This window comes from Ursus americanus, chromosome 9, assembly GCF_024610735.1.
Source record: "Ursus americanus isolate L20-20 chromosome 9, mUrsAme1.1.p, whole genome shotgun sequence".
NCBI lineage: Eukaryota > Metazoa > Chordata > Mammalia > Carnivora > Ursidae > Ursus > Ursus americanus.
In genome coordinates this window covers 43,278,206-43,297,418 of record NC_142135.1, presented here as the reverse complement: position 1 = coordinate 43,297,418, position 19,213 = coordinate 43,278,206, and the positions used below count along the sequence as shown (strand labels likewise).

Here is a 19,213-nt window from a genome sequence, read left to right as displayed (position 1 = left end):
GGGTTGAAATTTGTCCATTACATTGTCAAATTATGTTTGGAGATTACAGACTCTTTGAGACTATTGTGGAAGCTATGGATTTTCTTCCCAGAAAAAAAATGGACATGCACATCAATTTGCAGCTCATTTCTGGGATTTCCAGGAACCCCCCCCCCCCCAAGAGCTCATTCATGAACTCCTAGAATTAGAAAATCCCTGATTTCACTTTCCATCCAATTCCTTTGATTCTAACTCTTTCCCTAGAAAATCTGAAATTGAGCAAACAATATTTGCTACATCGTACCTTAATCAAGCAAGCTGGATAAACAACTATGAAAAACTTTATTTACAGGCAAAGAGCTAAAGGAAAAAAGTATTAAAATTTCTGTGTGTAGTTACCACCACCTGCTGGTCACACTTAGGTAAATTCTAAAACTACATTTAGCTTGACTTTTACACTGACCCATTCTTTGTTCGCTTTTAAATCAAAATCCTTGCTATTAGTTTATACTCTCATTTTGATTTCTAATCTGAATATAATGTAAAACTTTAGACTGAACAAGTAGGACTTATGGAATTTTTTATTTTTTTAAATTTTAATTCCAGTACTCATGGTATTTGTCTTTCTCTAAATTATTTTGCTTAGCATTATACTCTCTAAATCCATCTATGTTGTTGCAAATGGCAAGATTCTATTCTGTGTATGGCTGAGTAATATTCCATTGTGTGAGCGCATGCGTGCACGCACGTGTGTGTAGACCGTATCTTCTTTATCCCTTCATCTATTGATGGACACTTGCGTTCCTTCTATTTTTTGGTTATCGTAAATAATGCTGCAGTAAACATAGGGGTGCATATATCACTTCAAATTAGTGTTTTTGTATTCTTTGGGTATATACCTAGAAGGGGAACTACTGGATCATAGGGTAGTTCTATTTTGAATTTTTTGAGGAACCTCATACAGTTTTCCACAGTGGCTGCACCAGTTTGCATTCCCACCAGCAGTGCACTAGGGTTCCTTTTTCTCCACATCCCCGCCAATTCTTGTTTCTTGTGTTTTTTTATTTTAGCCGTTCTCAGAGGTGTGAGGCAATAGTTCATTGTGGTTTTGATAAGCATTTCCCTGAGGATTAGTGATTTGACCATCTTTTCATGTGTCTGTTGGCCATCTGGTTATCTTCTTTGGAGAAATGTCCGTTCATGTCTTATGCCCATTTTTAAATTGGATTATTTGTGGGGTTTTTGTGTTGAGTTGTGTACATTTTTTTTATATGTTTTGGATACTAACCCTTTATCAGATATATCATTTGCAGTTACCTTCTCCCATTCCACAGGGTGCGTTTTCGTTGTTTGCTGTGCAGAAGCTTTTTATTTTGATGTAGTCCTAATAGTTTATTTTTGCTTTCATTTCCCTTTGCCGGATGTAAGTATTCCTACCTTGGCTTTCTTTTCATGTCCATGATAAATGTTTTTCCATCCCTTCACTTTCAATATGCATGTGTCTTTAGGTCTGAAATACATCTCTTGTTGGCAACATGTAGATGGGTATTGTTTTTTTATCCATTCTGTCACCATATGTCTTTTGATTGGAGCATTTAATCCATTTACATTCAAAGTAATTATTGATAAGTACAAACTTACATGTTGTTCCTTGTTTTATGGTCATTTTTGTACATTTTCTCTGTTCCTTTCTTCTCTTGCTCTTTTCTCGTGATTAGTTGGCTTTCTTTGGTGATATACTTGGATTCCTTTATATTTTTTGCATATCTATTATTGGTTTTTGATTTGTGGCTACTATTCAGTTTGTATATCACATCTTCTGCATCTAGCAGTCTATGTTAAGTTGATGGTTGCTTGAGTTTGAACTGATTCTTCATGCCTCTCCCCCCACATTTTAGGTATATGGTGCCATGCTTTACATCCTTTTATTTTGTGAGTCTCTTGACCAATTTTTACATATGTACTCAATTTTACTCTTTTGTGCTTCCTACTTTTCTTATTCCTACTTACGGTCTTTGCTGTCCACTCAGAGAGTCCCCTTTAACATTTCTTGTAAGGCTGGTTTGGTGGTGATGAATTAGTTTTCGTCTGGAAAACTCTTTATCTCTCTTTCTCTCCTGAATGATAGCCTTGCTGGATAGAGCATTCTTGGCTGCAGATACTTTTGTTCCAGCACTTTGAATGTATCACACCACTCCTTTCTGGCCTACAACCTTTTTGCTGAGAAATCAGCTCATAGCCTTGTGTGGTTTCCCTTATATATAACTGTTTTCTTTTTTCTTGCTGCTTTTAAATTCTCTATCACTACTTTTTGCCATTTTAATTATGTATCACGGTGTGGAGCTTCTTGGGTTGATTTCATTAGGTTCTTTCTGTGCTTTTTGGATCTGGATATCTGTTTCCTTCCCTAGACTTGGGAAGTATTCAGTTATTATTTATTTAAAAAAATTTTCTGCCCTGTTCTCTCTCTCCTCTCCTTCTGGGATCCCTATAATGTGAATGTTAGTACACTTGATGATGTTGCTGAGATCCCTAAGTCTGTATTCATTTTGTATTATTTTTCTTTCTCCTCTTCAGCTTGATTGCTTTCCATTACTCTGTCCTCCAAGTCACTGATCTGTTTTTCTGCTTCCTATAGTCTCTTTACTCCAGCTAGTTTATTTTTATTTCATTGAGTTCATCTCTAATTTTTTTTTATGTTTTCTGTCTCATTGTTAAGGGCCTCACTGATGTCCTCCACTCTTCTCATATCCAGTGAGTATCTTTATGATTAGTACTTCACATTCTCCATCAAGCATATTACTTCTCTCCATTTCCGTTAGGTCTCTTGCTGTGATTTTGTCCTAGTCTTCCATTTGGAGTGTATTCCTCTGTCTCCTCATTTGTCTCTGTCTGTTTCTGTGTATTAGGAAACTCAGCTCTGTCTCCTCCTGAAAGTAGTGGCCTTATGAAGAAGAGGTCCTGTAGTGTCTTGCAGTGCAGTGTCCCCTGTTTACCAGAACCTGGCGCTTCAGGGGTGTCTGCTGTGTGTGATGCATGCATCCTGCTATTATGACTGAGCCGCTTTTTCCCTCGGTCCAGGCATCTGCAATGGCTCTCTTTGCCTATTGTCAGCAGTAGTTTGGTCCCTATGCTGTTAGTGGGCCAGTCTTGGGCCGTCTTGAGCTTGAGAGGAGTCAGACCAGGCATTTGCCAGAGATATAGTAGCACCAAACTCAGGGTTTTTGTCTCCTGTTTTGTCTCCTGAGAAGCTTTTGTTCATTGTCAAGCAGGGCCGGCAGTCAGACCAGATGTCTGCCCTCAGCCCACTGCTGGGGCTGTCGTTGGAGTGGCGTGTATATGGTTATCTCCCCCTTTCCCAGGGCCACGTGTCACCTTGGAGTGGTGCTGGCCTCCGGCAGAGCTGCTTGTACATAGCCAAGCTTAGGACTCTGCTTTGGATGGGCTCCGGCCAAGAACATATAGGAAGGAGCAGCTCCGCTGAAGTGCACAGGGGCTGGATGTGTGGTGTTAGCAAGGTTTGTCCTGGTCTGCTGTGGGGACCTACAGTCACCAGAACCAAGACAGGCAAAGTTGGAGAGGGCAGATCTGCCTAAGAGTAGGGATGCCGGGGCAGGATTGGGGGGGGGGGGGGGGCTCTGGGCAGGACGCACAGTATTAGCAAGTTAGGGATGGTCCGTGCTGCTCTGGTTCCCACAGGTGGCTGTGTGTTTACACTGGGAATCAGGGGAGGGAAATGGCACCTGTCTGTTCCTGTGTTCCTGGAGAACTCTGACAGTGATCCCCACCCCTCCAGCACATGCCCAAGATTAGTAAACAAGTATATCCCAGGCATTTTTCAAACTGCTGCTTCTATGCTGTATCTTCATGGGGCTGTTTGTTGTGCTTCCTAAGGGTAGGGAGTCAGTTTCTCTGAAACCCTACAGGCTCTCCCAGAGCCAACACTGTTGATTTTTAAAGTTCTAGGTTTTAAGACCCACCGGTTGTAAGAACTCATGAAATTTGGCCCTTCTGATTTTCAAAGCCAAATTCATCTTCCCCTTGGGGGCTTCCCACTGTGAGGGTCTGTTTCTTTGTCTTCTCTACCCCTATGTGTCCCTCCCCTCTGCCAGCAGTCCAACGGTCCATGTAGCTCTCCAGAGTATTCTTATCCTGTTAGATGTGGTCTCTTCTCTACATTTTGTTATGGAGAATCTGTTCTGCCAGTCTGTGGGTCATTTTCTGAGTCCCCTACGCTGAGGTGGCAGTCATCTAGTTCTATCTGTGGGACAGGGTGAATTTAGGGTCCTCGTACTCTGCCATCTTCCCGGGAAGTCCCTGGAATTAATTTTTTTAAAGGCATCTTTGTATTTGTCTCCCATTCTCCCTTAAACTTATGAATCTGTCCCCTCCTCCTTTCTACCTTAATTTGGATCTTTGTCATCACCCACCTAAGCAATTTCACCACCTTTCTAGCTTTTCTTCCTGTGTTGTATTGACTGTTCCCTATGGGATACCTCATGCTGCCACCAGAAGGATCTTTTAAAACCCACCTCTAACCCTGATACCTCCCTGTTTTAAATCCTTCAGTGGTTCTTAATTGCTCCAGGATTAAATCCAGCCTTCACCCCAGTGTATCTTTTCAGCACACCCCCAACCCAACTCCTCCAAAACACATTACATAGCCTTTTAGCCACTCTCAGGGTGGTCAGAGAATTGCAAGGAACAAATTTGTCTGTCCTAAGTTGGAAAAGCAAACAAACAAACAAAAGAACAGTTATGGCTAGAATGTGGACTCTCAAAGTTGGAGAGGAAATTGAGAGGGGGGTGTGTGTGCATGCGCGCACACACACGCGCATGCGTGTGAGAGAGAGAGAGAGTACACCATCGGCATTGGCAAACCAGAAGCCTTGCAGCAGTCAATCCAAGGATGGGATAAGGCCAGGAATTTGGAAAGAGCTATGGAGGCAGACAGGATAGATTCAGAGAGCTGCACTTGAGGGTAAGGGCAGTGGCATGCACTCAACAGTTTTTGGAACTGTAACACAACAAATAGTCAATCTTTTGAATGAATGAAATTTTACAGAAGTTGTATTTGTGATGTCTGTAATATACTGAGATGATTTCATGATGCCAAACCAGAAAAGTAAAAAATTATGTCAAGCAATACAGACATATTGAACTAATCAATTCTTCACAAAACTTTCATTCCCATGCAGGCATCATAGGTGTTTCCCATATGAATAGGTAAGATTGTTTCATACCACATACAGAGATGATTAGAAAAATTAGTTTGCTTCTTGGGGCACCTGTGTGGCTGTTGATTAAGCATCTGACTCTTGATTTCAGCTCAGGTCATGATCTCAGGCTCTTGAGATCAAGTCCCATATAGGGCTCCTTGCTCAGTGTGGACCGTGCTTGAGATTCTCTCCCTCTCCTTCTCCCTCCACTAGAGCTTGATAGCACTCTCTCTCTAAAATAACTAAAAATCTTAAAAAAAAAAAAAAAGAAAAAGAAAAATTAGTTTGCTTTTTGTCTTTAATTTCCAGTGTCTACTTATGCTTTTTCTCTTCCATTTCAGTATTTCCATACAGAAGCTTTCCAATGAATCTCGCTACATAATTTATGAGTTTTGGGAGAACAGCAGCGTGTGGAATAGGTAAGTAATAGCCGGCTTCTTTTGAGGGGGAGCCAAGGAGAGAGAAATATATATGATGTTTGTAGGAAAAGCTCTATTCCCTTTACCTCACCTTAAAATCTGTCCCTTTTGTTCCTTTTCCTACATCCCACACTTTTAGGAATGTATTTCATGGATTAGAAACCACTTTATTCTTGAACCACAAATACTTTTGGTAATGATCCTACTTTAAGTATAACCATTTTACTGATGCTTTCAAGTCAGAGTTAGGTATGGGTCATGGGTTTCTAGAGTGTCAGGAGGGTGGGTGGACAAAGGACACAGAAAAGGAAGGATGAGAAAATAATTTTACTTTCTAATTTTTCATAAATTCTGTGGTATTTTATAGTAAAACTATACCAGTTAAGGTCATCATAGTTTAACTTTTCTAAATGTCTTTAAACTGCAAAAAAGAGGAAATTAAAGACATTGGAAACGATTAAATAATCAACTTCTCTGGGTAACCATTCTACAGTGTATAATGTATACCAAATCATGCTGTACATGTTGCATGTACATGTTTGTCAGTTATTTCTCAACAAAGTTAAACAAATCCACCTCTTTGAAATTAAAATAATTATAAATAAGTTACATACAATTGGAAAAATGGGATGAAGAAAATTTTTGCTGAAATTATACAGTTCTAGTTGGGTTTAAATGGCAGAGAATATAGCCCTCCAGTAAGTCCATATTTAGGATTTTAAATATGGTAATGAAATTAATAGAATACCTGGAAATTTAGCTATACATATTTCACCTAAAAGTTTTATTTTTGTGACTACTTTAAAACCATAATACATAATGACGCCAATAGAATTTCAAGCACAGAAGGGAGCTTTAAAGGCAACTTACTCAATTCTGTACTACATGCCTACATGTTAGATGATTTTTCTTTCTTTTTTTCTCTAGGGAGAGAAAATCTATAGTCTCTCTTCTTAGCTATCCTATATTTTTAATCATCCTGACAGCCAATATATTCTTTCTTCTGTTTAAACTTCTTTCTGCAATTAAAGTCTTTCTTCTTTTATTTTCCACAAGGAATTAATGTTCTGCTGTTTTCAAAAGTCTTTAAAATTTTTTTCTGATGACAATTGTTAAATTACTTGAGTCTTTATTTTTTTTAAGGCTAAATAACCATAAAAAGAAGTCTATATTCAGACACTTAATCCAAATCATCCAAAACCTTGCCATCTTGACTGAATTCGAACTCTGTTGCACTCTACTCAGGAAGATTGTAATAAAAGTGCACAGCCTTAACCTATAATTATTTATACAGCCACCTTCAGACGAATTATAGCAAGACATTCCAAAGAAGCAACGTGGATTTCTTGGAAACTCCAGAACTCACATCTACTATGCTAGTTCCTGGTAATTATCCTGGTTTCACAGTGCTTCTATGTGCTTTTGTATTGTCCTTTGCTTTTTAAAAGATAGTATTTCTTACCCCAAACGTGATCAGTGGTGCTCTCTTTATTAGATCTTAAAATCTAAAAGTGGGGGGAGGAAATAAGAGATCTATATATTCTATTGTCTTCACTCCTTAGTTGATTCTATTTGTATTCCTGACTATATTAAACCTAATATTAGTCATTTTCTGGTCACATTCACTAATCTAACAAACTTGAAGTCAAATCATGATATTTCCAAAAAAATTATTCAAATGCTTTACTATATTATAATTAGGTGTATTGAATAAATTTGAAATGTGTGACCCATAAACTGCAGATTTTGGAATTATGCTGGAAATATTTTTAATAGCTTTTAAAATATTTGTAATTGGGGGAAAGCAGAACTGAAAGAGAAATTTGAAATGAAATTGTCTAAGAAGTCTGGCTTAACCAAGGCTTAAGATAATTGAGAACCAAAATTCATTTGTTCATCTACCCTTCCAGTCACCAATTAAATATATTTACTGAGTGTTTTATGTTCTAGGTACTGGGCATACTGGGGTGCTTAGCCTTACTAGTGCTGACTGAGTTCCAATTTTGAATAAACATTATGTCGGGAGCTAGAGAGTGCAAAGTAAAAATTCAGTCCCTTCCCATAAAATGCTTTCTGTTCAGTAGGAAAGCCAAACGCTTGCAGAAAAAAGCAAGCTTAGGGTATAACATAGCAGTTACTGCTGGTCATAATATGCATGTGGATTTAGAGAAGGGATTGCTTCTTTTTAAAAAGAGATGACTCTGGAGCTGGAACTTAAAAGGTAAGTTGGACAAATAAAAATACTTTGCTAGAAGTAAATTGTAAACATGAACAAATGTAAGAAATGTTAAATGTTCTTGGCCAATTGGTGCAAGGGTAAGACTAAGGAATAGGGGTTATCTATGGTACATGTAGAGAGAAGAGAGCAAGGAAATGAGGTCGAAAATACAATGAGTTTGAACTTAGTAATATGGAGTCATTAAAGATTTTTGAGAGGGGTAGTGAATGCTCTAATCAGTAGTAACTGGCAGAAGGGAGAAACATGGTTATCATAGAGAGGTAAGAGATTGGTCAGGTAGGGCAATAATCTAGGCCAGGAAAAAGGCACCTGAACCAGGAGCTACCCAGAGAGTTCCCTTGCCAATTTTTCAGGAGTTAACCACGGCAAGATAATATTTGAAGCCTGTGTTTAGTGAGAAAGGGTATAGGTAAGAACAAAATATCTGACAAAAGCCTAGGAAAATGCCTTTATTTAAAAGGGAGGGAACAGCCTCCTTTAATAAGGAGATGGAGGGGAACCACTCAGAGGTGGACAATCAGAGTAGTCGAGTAGCAAGGAAACTGAAAGAGAAATACGGTGCAAGGCACAGTGCTTGTCAGGGGCCTGTGTAGTGGGGTGGGACTGAAGAGAATGGGACTGAAAACTGGATTTGACAAGAGGTCACTGTTTAAGAGAACAGTTTTAATACAGTGGTAGGAATTTAAAAATTAGGGCAGATTTTGATGGATTGGGGAATAAAGGAAAAGTGAAAAGGTAAATTCTGGAATTGAAGGTAGGCGAGGAGATGGGGGAGATCAGGTATGAATGCTTTCCAGTCAGCCGACCTACCATCTCTGCCTGAGCTTTAGGTATATACTTACTCTAGATCTTAAGGACAGGTTTGTGGATTTGTAGAATTTCCCTTGCTGTATATTTCAGATTTAATCCTCAAATAAGAAAGCCATGAATATGGCTGAAATTTTTCTATTACTCTTTCTCTCTCAGAGCATTCCCTAATTTAGAGAGAAAAGTTGGGCTCAAATAATACTGGATCAGTTCTTATTCTCAGAACCCAAATTCAATGCAGTTTAATGCCTTTTTTGCTACCCTATTTTGCATTAATTTTCATACCACATCTAATTTCAACAGTGACCACTGAAATTTGGAAGAACAAAAAGAAAAGACAGGTTTGATTTCTAACACAATTTTTTAAACCTCCCTCGATTTTTAACATCTACTTGGGTATCCTATCCTTTTTTTTTTTTTTTTAACATGAAAGTTTTATAAATTGCAACAGCAGACACACCTCCTTGGACAAATAGCTGGAATTAATTTATTATTTATAGTTTTAAAGTCCGTATGACTTCTAATATTTTTAGCAACCAGTCTTATGAATTTTCTTTGTTATATGAAGGCTAAAAATAAGAATTAAAAGCATTTCAGCTATACATATTTAGACCTAAAATAAAATTCTGAAAAAACACCTATTAGAGATGGGTAGGTTTGTATTTTAATTTAACTCACAAATTATGATTTTTGATAAAACCTCCTTTTTATTAATTTCTAAGTGGCTTACCTAAGAAACAGCTTAAGAAGTATATTCCTGTGGACTCTCAAATATCAAAATCATTCAAATGAGGCATACTGGAGTACAGCTGAACAGGCCCACTAGCCATCATAAAACACCCAGACCAAAATATGAAGAATTCGGTCTGTGGAGCAGAATATCCCTTGGTAAATGAGAAAGGCCTGTGGCTATGAGAAAAGAAGATGCACAAGAAACTAAGATCCTATTGCCAACCAGTATGTCTCTTAAATAGCTTTGCAAACAAATTTCAATCCTTTCTATTGTCTGTTTCTCACAGCATTCCACCAGTCTTAACTTCTTTGCCATAGATTTGTCTTTGGGATATTTATAATCACTGGGGAAAACATTTTCAACTTTACAATATAGATATACTAAAAAATATTTAAAACACATCCACTTGCTTATATCCAGTCTTTCTGAAATTGTTATGTAAAAGTATCTTACGTTCTCAAACTGCTGCCAGTACTGGATAGATTAAAACAACATGATTTCATCTTTAGAGAATTTATAATCTTATTGCCAAGATAAGCTCCATTCATATATACAAACAAACAAAAAATAGACTGTGACCAAGTGCCAAAAGATCTGGCACAGGAAGAGTTCAGTCTTGGTTCAAATAGGAAATAGTGACTGACTTGAAAGGCAATTATGCAGACTAGAGGTGGGAGAAAATAGTCTTTTATACTATAAGAATGATTACACCTTGAACTAACTTAGCCCTGGCAATTATTTTCATTTAATAAGTTGTTTTTCTCTTTTCAGCTTCTTGGTGGATCCTGAACAACTAGATGTTCTAGACATTTTCTTTACGGTTCCAAGTGCAAAACAAGTATTCTTATCTAAAATGTGAACTAGAAAATTCTCTGCAGTTACTAATCTAATCTATACTTTAATATATTTAAGGTGTGCACTCTTCTAAAATGTCTTCTATATCTTTCATGTGAAGTTTAGCTAAATTTTTGAATTTCACTATTCTCAATATTTGCTGTTTTGCTACATTGTAACCTAAAACACTTTAGTGGCAAAATCCTAATATGTGAAAAAAGTATACACATAAAGGAAAAAAATCGTGAAAAAGAAATGATAAAAAATAATTGAAGTGGGAACTTTTAGAGTATCCCTTCATAGGATAGCTTTTGTAGATTTGTCATAAACTATCAAGGTTAAGTCAGTGTTTTGTCATTTTTAAGTAACTGATTTTCTGTGAATGAAGTTTATTCTTGGTAGTGCTCACTCCATTCCCAACTCATGATCTTTTGAGCATCCACTTTACTGAAAGCTAATATGTGACCCAAAATGGTGTCCTTATGCGCAGAGAGCGACAGCAGGTGCACAGAGAAAAGGCCACATAAGGACACAGTAAGGAGGTGCCCAAAGCAAGCCAGGAGAGGCCTCAGAAGAAATCAATCTTCCTAGCACCTTGACCTTGGACTTTAAGTCTCTAGAACTGTGAGAAAATACCTTTCTCTTGTTTAAGCTAAAAAACTGTTAATAGTAATACATGAGCATACAACAGTCTTGACTGTAATCTATAGACACTATATACCTATCAGGTTATAAACTGGTTTTTCACGAGAGAACAATTCTGTGATAGTTAGAGTACCATTTAGTACTGTAACACCATTACATCATTTATTAGCACCATAATTCCCTTGTATGTAAGTTCAATAAATCAAGAAAATAGAATTTTGACAAAATCTGGATTCAAATTTTTGTCATATGATCCAGAGGACTAATTTGCTTATGAAAAATAGACATTTGCATCTAAATAATAGTTTCAAAATATTTAAATAATGAAATTTTAACCTAAGTAAACAAATATAAAACAAGCACAAAACTTTAAGGAAGTAATAAAATAAGGAAGGTACTACACAGAAAACCGTTTCCAATTTCAACACTAGAATGACAACAATTCTAGTTTCACCAGAACAGTTGGTTTGTTCTGTGTACCTAATAAATTTACTACACAAGCTCATATATTTTTAATAAAATCTCTTCTGATAAATGCTGCTAATAAAAATCCAGTGCATATGAAGTTTGTTACCATGTTATTCGATAGTCTAAATTCCTTTGAAACCACAGGTCTTCAAGGAAAAACTGTAAGGTTATTATTTATTTATTTATTTATTTATTTATTTATTTATTACTGCTGGAAAACTCAGAAGGTTGAGCTAAATTATATTTTTAAATATAAAATTTGACCTAAAATATTTTCTCAAATGAATTTATGGAATATTAGCTTCTATCAAAGGTATACCTTTGTATACACCTCAGTCCTCATCCATCTAAAGAAAAATTTTTTTCGTAGCTTCTACGAGACAAGGGCAGTAAATTTTGACATATGCACACATGTGTGTGTGTGTGTGTATGTCTCTGGTCATTTCTAAAGTTGACAAACACTATGAAACAACACCTGGCTCAACTCTTTTAATTTATATACAAAGTAGAGAACATTAATGTAGATGTACAATGATTATTCAAACAAGTTATACACATGTACAAAGGCAAACAGCTAATAAAACACTTTGCAGTCTCTCTGATTATATACAGTGACTTTTGACATAAAACTCTTCTTGAAAAGGTTGGTTATGAATGGTTTCAAAAATACAAATCATAGCCAGTCAAAACATATTTCAGTATTAGATTCAGAAAGTACCTAAGTCTTTTAAGTGTGAGGCAGTTTCCAAAGTACAATGGTGGTGTGGCTTTAAAAAGGTTTCTGCCCTCAGTAACAGTGCTGAGTGGAAGGGCTCTTTAGATTCCAAACGGGAATAGGTTCTGTCATCGTTTTTTTAACTAGAGTCAAAAAAGCCTTTATGGTAATTTAATTATGGTACTACTGACCCCAGCTCTTATACAGATTACACACAAATTGTTGTGTGTGTGTGTATATATATATACATATATACACACTGGAACCTATAAGACAAAAAAATAAATGAAAAATCTGGGCCCTAGGTTTAAATGTATCATTTTTAAGTACCCTATAAATTTGTGGTTTTAATGTATTTTTTTTCCGGGGAACAAAGTGTAATGAAAAGTAGTGTACTAAAAGACCAAGATGGGAAGCCTACCACGGACTAAAGCTTGAATCCAGGTAACAAGCCCAAAGACCAGTGAAGAAAAAGGTACTGGTTTTAGGAGTTCAGAATTCAGTTTACAATAAACTTTCTGCCAAATGATGGTCTTGAATGCCTTGCCAGTAGACCTGGGGATCTAAGAGAAGCAGGGAGAGTTTACACTTACCTTTATATCAGCAATTTTTTTTGACACTATGCTGGAAGAAACTTTTTTTTTCAATAGTAACATCCAGAGTGACAAAATGCAGGAGATTTATTATATAAAATTTCTAGGAGCTAAAAGTTTAGCCCCCAAATTCTTCATCCATACATGTTCCTGTCATAAGAAATTACAGAATTGAAACTTAATGTACCTCAATTATTTGCAAATGCCTAAATTTTTCCTCTTTTGGAAATAAAAATATCAGTTTTATTTTGCAATTGCCCAACTTCTTCTGTTCATGGAGTCTGATTAGAGACAACAAAACAAGTAGCAGCTATTTTTTACCTTGAGTTTCATTGTTTCCAAATTGTCAATCTCTGCTAGTAATTATGAATTTTAAACAGTTTTATCAAAAACCTAGAGACCAAAGAAATGCCTATTAAAATATTCTCCTTCCTGTCATTGAGAACTCTGCATTGAACATCCTGGGTCATTTTAAGCCTCTGGAGAGATTGTGAAGATCCTTTCAAAGTGCTGGTATGAAATCAGTGGAAAACAGAACAAAAGCCAACTTTAAAAGCAACAAGAAATTATATACCATATATACATCATAGCAAATACTTTATATTTGAGAATCTTTACAGCTTACATTTCCATTCCATTATTACAAGAGATGAAAAACAAAAAATTGCAAGTAGCATGCAAATTATAAATACAGCCTTCCCACTTTACTAACCAAATTCTTACTTTCCAGTGTTACTTCCCAATTTATGCAGGAAACTCCCTGCAAAGCTGAAACTGATTAGAAAATTCTTTATAGTTTAAAATATCTTTCTCATTTTAGGAGAAACCAAATACCCAACCATCAAAATTAAAAATAAACTGAATTGTCACAGTCCATTACAGTTATTGTTACTAGATCCACTTCATTTGCAGGTGTCCAAAATAGAAAACGAATAATTCTTTATCTTCAAATTCATCTGTTCTTAAAAGGCTACTTAAAACTTTGGTGGTTTTCCTGTAACATAGAAGAAAAAGTTAATTTATCAATTAGATTGAATGAATACAGTTTTTACTACTTAGTTTATCAAACCAAATACTGTGATCCTATTATGTGTTTACAGATCTTAAATGCATGTTACTATAGAAAGTATTAAAGTAACTGGAATCTGTCAAAAACAGTTCTATGTTCAGAAAAATATGTAATTCATTTTTAAATCTACTAGATTGTATTCCAAACCCGTTGTTTTTGTGATACCTGGCTTGTTCAAAATATGTATGTCAAAATTTTATTTACAAAATAAAATATTAGAGATGAAATAAGTCTGCAAATGAAAAAGTGACCATTTTTATATAGCACTCAAGTTTAGATTTATTCATACATACTCCTAAGATCTTTTCTGAGAGGTGGGATAATTTGAACATCATTAAGAACATTTTTTCATGGTAAAACATTCCTCTTGTGCAAGGTATTATGAAAGAAGCTTAAATTTTGAAAAACTGACTAGAGTTCTACAAGTTAGGGAGTTTAAGAGAAAAAGAGGCTTTGTATTCCAAAGGGTTAAAAATCCCAAAAATGGAGAGCGCAGGAGGTATTTATGTCTCGCATTTGAGCCATTCTCAGCATACCTATATTCTGAGTTCATCTCAATAGAATACATTTACCCATATAAAAAAGTTTGAAAATTCTAATGTCAAATTCTAGTCAAAATGGAAATAAAGACAATTTACTAAGTGCATAATGAGAGCTAAGTACTATCCAAGTTTTTCTATACATTATACATTATCCATCTATAAATTCTATACACTAATTATACATTTCTATTATGCATCTATAATCTCATCTGCAATCACAAAACTGAGGTTCAAGGTTACGTGACTTAAATTTGAACGGTATACTAGTACACAATTTGAACCCAAGCCTGATACCAAAACTCCTGTCATTTCCAATCAGTATGCTAAAAGATATGTGTATTTATTGTATTTATTCTGATAAAATTTGATGCAGTGACACAAATATAAAGCACTAAGAACAGCAAAAACACACTGAAGAGTAAGTGGGGTGACTTGTTTTACTGTATAAAAAGATGAATTGAGAAGAGTAAAGGGCCCAGAAACAGACCACACATATATTTCGACAAAGGTGGCAGAGGACTATCCTTTCAGTAAATATTGTTAGGATGACTGCATATCCATGTAGAAAAAAAAAAAAAAAAAAAACTTGACCCCTGCCTTACATCATACAGTAAAATCAACTGCAGATGGATTACAGAACCTGACTGAAAAACAATAGAACTTTTAGCCTCTTTATCTTTCAATGGAAAAAATATTTCTTAAAATATAATTCCATTTTATTTCTTGACCGGAGTGGTAATTACTTACAGTAATTGGTTATATTATACATTTAAATTTATGTACTTTTCTGAATTATATTCCACAATAAGATTAAACATCTAGGGAGAGAATCCAGTAAAAATACTAAAGATGAATATTTTAGAATTAATACAAAATTAGAAAACTACTTACTGGTTTTTTAAGTACAATGGGATGATCAGGCAGAAAGTCTGGTTTTTTTCTGCAGATGGAAACACTTGAGAGCTTCAACAGGAAATCTCTGCTGTATTTAATTCTCTCTATAGATATTAAACATGAAATGTAATGTTGTAAAATAACTCTCCTAGAACATTTTTTGGTTCATTGTTTTCTGAATGTCCCTTAATAGTCCATTATTTTATAAAATGAGGAGTAGTTTTTATGTAAAAGAGAAGAGAAGCAAAAAATTGTGGTATCTACTGCCTCTTTTTTTTTTTTCCTTTTAGGAGGAAAGGAAGCCAAGTAACCAAGGAAAAATGGGTAAGAGAGAAACATCTCAGAAAATGAGTAATGCATGGCTTCTTTCATCTGGTTATTCATATCTGGCAATAACGGCAGTAATACATGTTGGGCAATTCCAATCCTGCCAAAATAGAACCCTAATAAGCCTGTTTATACAATCAAAATCAAGAAAAATTTATTGTACATCTACACATCAGAGATGTGCTAAGTAATGGTGAAAAAGATCCAAGATAGGGTCCCCATCTTTAAAAGAGAATAAAAACAATGCTTCAAATATCTGCATATTTCTTATCAGAAACTATCACCATAAATAATCCCTTGCTGAGCCAGAAACAGCAGAGCAATATCTTTAAAGTGCTAGAAGAAAAGAACTAACAAGCTGGAATTCCGTAATGTGAAAAAGAAAAAAAATATCTCCCGGTCTCCATCCCTGGTTCCTTACACAAAGCTCCTAAAACCCTTGCATTTTTGTTAAATGATGAGTACTAAGACTATCTCTTGTTTTAGTATTTGGGTTTTGACCCTACTTCCTGACATACAGCTTTTTAAATCCCTTGGACTTTCCTGGGTGACAGAAATGCCTTTGTTCTAATGAGGTGACTTGGTGGGCTTCTGGACAGAGGCTGGTCAACAGAAAGATCAAGCCATGATTAGAAGCTTGAGACTTTCATCCCCACCCCCACCTCTTCCTAGAAGGGAAAGGGTTGGAGATTGAGTTAATAATTGATCATGCCACATGATGATGCCTCCATAAAAATCCCCGAAGTATGGGGTTTGGAGAGCTTCTGGGTTGATGAACACATCCATGTACCAGGAGGGTGGCACACCCCAACTCCACAGGGATAGAAGCTCCTGCACTTGGGACCCTTCTAGACCTCGCCCTCTGTATCTCTTCATTTGGCTCTTCACCTGTATCCTTTATCATATCTTTTATTATATAATAAACTGGTTAAGTGTTAGTTTTCCCTAAGTTCTGTGAGCCATTTTAGCAAATGATCAAATCCAAGAAGGGAGACTTAACCTCTAATTTATAGCCAAGTTGGACAGAAGTTTTGAGTACTCTGGGGACCTACAACTTGCAACTCTCATCTGAAGTAGAGGGTAGTCGTGTGAGACTGAATCGTGAGGTTAAAAGACATTTTCAGAAAAGAAAAAAAACTAAAAGAATTTGTAACTAGCAGAATTAGTTAATCCACAAGAAATGCTAATGGAAGTTTCTCCAGTTGAAAGGCAACAATACTATACAGAAACTAATACTTAGAAATGAAGAATAAAAGAAAAAAGGTAAATAGCTGGATAAATATAATGGGCTCCTTTTTTTTCCTTCTAAATTTTATGTGTGTGAATGTTGAAAGCAAAACTTATGACACTGTCTAGTGGAGATATGATAATACAGTAACAGCAAAAAGGTCAGTGCAATGGTGTGGAGGGAAGAAACTTAGAAATGGTTGCAAGGTTTTACCATCACCATTTTGCATGAAGTAGTATAATGGTAACAAGTACACTGAGTTAGATATTATAATCCCTAGACAAAAATACAAGAAAATATAGCTAAAAAATCCAATAGATATAATCAAATACCAACAAAAATTCAAAAATATCCAAAAGAAGGCAGAAAAAGGAAAAAAACAGGACAAACAGGAAATAAATAATAAAAGGCCTAAATCCAACTACATCACCTTACTTGTTAATGGTCTAAACAAGGGGTCAATAAGTTTTTTTTTTCTTTGGTAAAAGGCCTAATAGTAAATATCTGAGAGTTTTGGGACATAAAGTCTGTCACAACTACTCAGCCTTACAGTGCAAAAGCAGCTATAGATAATAAAGCATGTGACTGTGTTCCAATAAATTTTAATTTCCAAAACAGAGATTTGAACTAAAGGACATAGTTTGCTAACTCTTAGGTTAAACGCTGTGATTAAAGGCCATAAACTGACACAGTGGATTAAAAAAAGAAAACATGCTGCCTGCAAGAAATACACAGGTTGAAAGTAAATGGATATAGAAATATATAGCATGCAAAGAGTACGAATAAGAAGGCAGGAGTGGCTATCTTAATATCAGCTAAAGAGATCATTAATGATGTGCCAAATGACAAAGTTTCAAAATACATAGAGAGAAAATGACAGATATAAAAGAAATAGACAATTGCACAAAAATATCAAGTAATATAAAACAATCACCTCAGCACTTTATAGAAATAGACAAAAAATCAGAAAATACTTAGATCTGCACAATATCAACCACCTTGATTTAACAGATATAGAAACTACATCAACAACTGCAAAATACAAATTATTTTCAAGTAGACATGGTAGAGTCACCAAGATAGACCATGTGCTGGGCTATAAAACAAGTTTCTAAATTTAAGGGTCTTGGGGGAAAAAAAGTCAAAATCACAAACAAGGAGACATTACAAATAATACCACACATACAAAAAGTCATATACAAAGAGACTTCTATGAACAATTATCCATCAAATTTGACAACCAGTAAGAAATGGATAAATTCCTAGAAATATAGAAGCTATCAAAGAGAAAATCTGAACAAATTATTACTAAGGAGATTTTATCAGTAATCAAAAACTTCCCAATAAACAAAAATCCAGGACCAGACGAATTCTACCAAACTTCAAAGAAGAATTGATACCAATCCTGAAACTCTTCCAAACTCTTCTAAACTTATGAGACCAGCGTTACCCCGATACATCCTTTTCTCAAAGGATGCCACAAAAATATTCAGGCCTTGATTAACACATGCAAAAATCCTCAACAAAATATTAGCAAACAAAATTCAACAGCACATTAAAAAGATCACAGTGGGTACAGAGAAAACATTCCTCAACATAATAAAACACAAGTAGGATGAACGCACAGTTAAAATCATACCCAATGGTGAAAGTTGAAAGCTTTTTCTCTAAGATCAGGAACAAGACAAGGATGTCCACTCTTGTCACTTTTATTCAGCCCAGTACTGGAAGTCATAGCCACAATAATCAGACAAGAAATACAAGGCATCCGAATTGGTAAGAAAGATCTAAAGCTGTCACTATTTGCAGATGACATGATACTTTATATGGAAAACCCTAAAGACTCCATAAAAAACCTATCAGAATAAGTGAATTCAGTAAGATGCAGAATACAATTAAAATACAGAAATCTATTTTCTATACACTAATTACAAATTATCAAGAAGAGAAATTAAGAAAACAATCCCATTTACAACTGCACTAGAAAAATAAAATAGGAATAAATTTAACCAAGGAGGTATAAAAAAAAAAAACTATATTCTAAAAACTATAGCACATTGATGAAAGAAACTGAAGATGACACAAATAAACAGAAAGATATTCCATGCTCATGGACTGGAAGAATTGATATTGTTAAAATGTTCATATTACCCAAAGCAATTTACAGATTTAATGCAATCTCTACTAAAATACTAATGGCATTTTTCACAGAACTAGAACAAAAAAATCCTAAAATGTGTGGAACCAAAAAAGACGATGAGGAGTCAAATATATCTTGAGAAAGAACAAAACTAGAGGTATCACACTCCAATTTCAAACTACACAAAGCTATAGTAATGAAAACATTATGGCACCTGCTCCAAAAAAGACCTACAGATCAAATGGAACAGAATAGGGAGCACAGAAACAAATCCACTTATATGGTCAATTAATCTATGATAAAGAGTCAAGAATACACAACGGGGAAGAGAGTTTCTTCAAGGGGGGCCTGGGTCGTTCAGT

At 35.4% G+C, this 19,213-nt stretch overlaps 2 protein-coding genes across 3 annotated transcripts in view; one reads left to right on the top strand and one right to left on the bottom strand.

Moving 5' to 3' along the window:
* Positions 1-11,710, top strand: part of NECAB1 (N-terminal EF-hand calcium binding protein 1) — a 180,649-nt gene extending 168,939 nt beyond the window's left edge. The window contains exons 11-13 of one of the 2 annotated variants that reach the window (XM_045805995.2): positions 5,540-5,617; positions 6,912-7,003; positions 10,168-11,710. In XM_045805995.2, the coding sequence (XP_045661951.1) occupies positions 5,540-5,617; positions 6,912-7,003; positions 10,168-10,193 (196 nt within the window). In that variant the 3' untranslated portion in view covers positions 10,194-11,710. Of the gene's footprint in view, positions 1-5,539; positions 5,618-6,911; positions 7,262-10,167 lie in introns of those variants that run through there. The other variant, XM_087864750.1, reaches the window with a different exon arrangement.
* A 107-nt stretch (positions 11,711-11,817) lies between these two features.
* Positions 11,818-19,213, bottom strand: part of C9H8orf88 (chromosome 9 C8orf88 homolog) — a 45,557-nt gene continuing 38,161 nt past the window's right edge. The window contains exons 5-6 of the mRNA XM_045805996.2: positions 15,154-15,260; positions 11,818-13,645 (exon numbers count right to left, since the gene is read on the bottom strand). Coding sequence (XP_045661952.2) covers positions 13,622-13,645; positions 15,154-15,260 — 131 coding nt within the window. The 3' untranslated portion in view covers positions 11,818-13,621. The remainder of the gene's footprint in view (positions 13,646-15,153; positions 15,261-19,213) is intronic.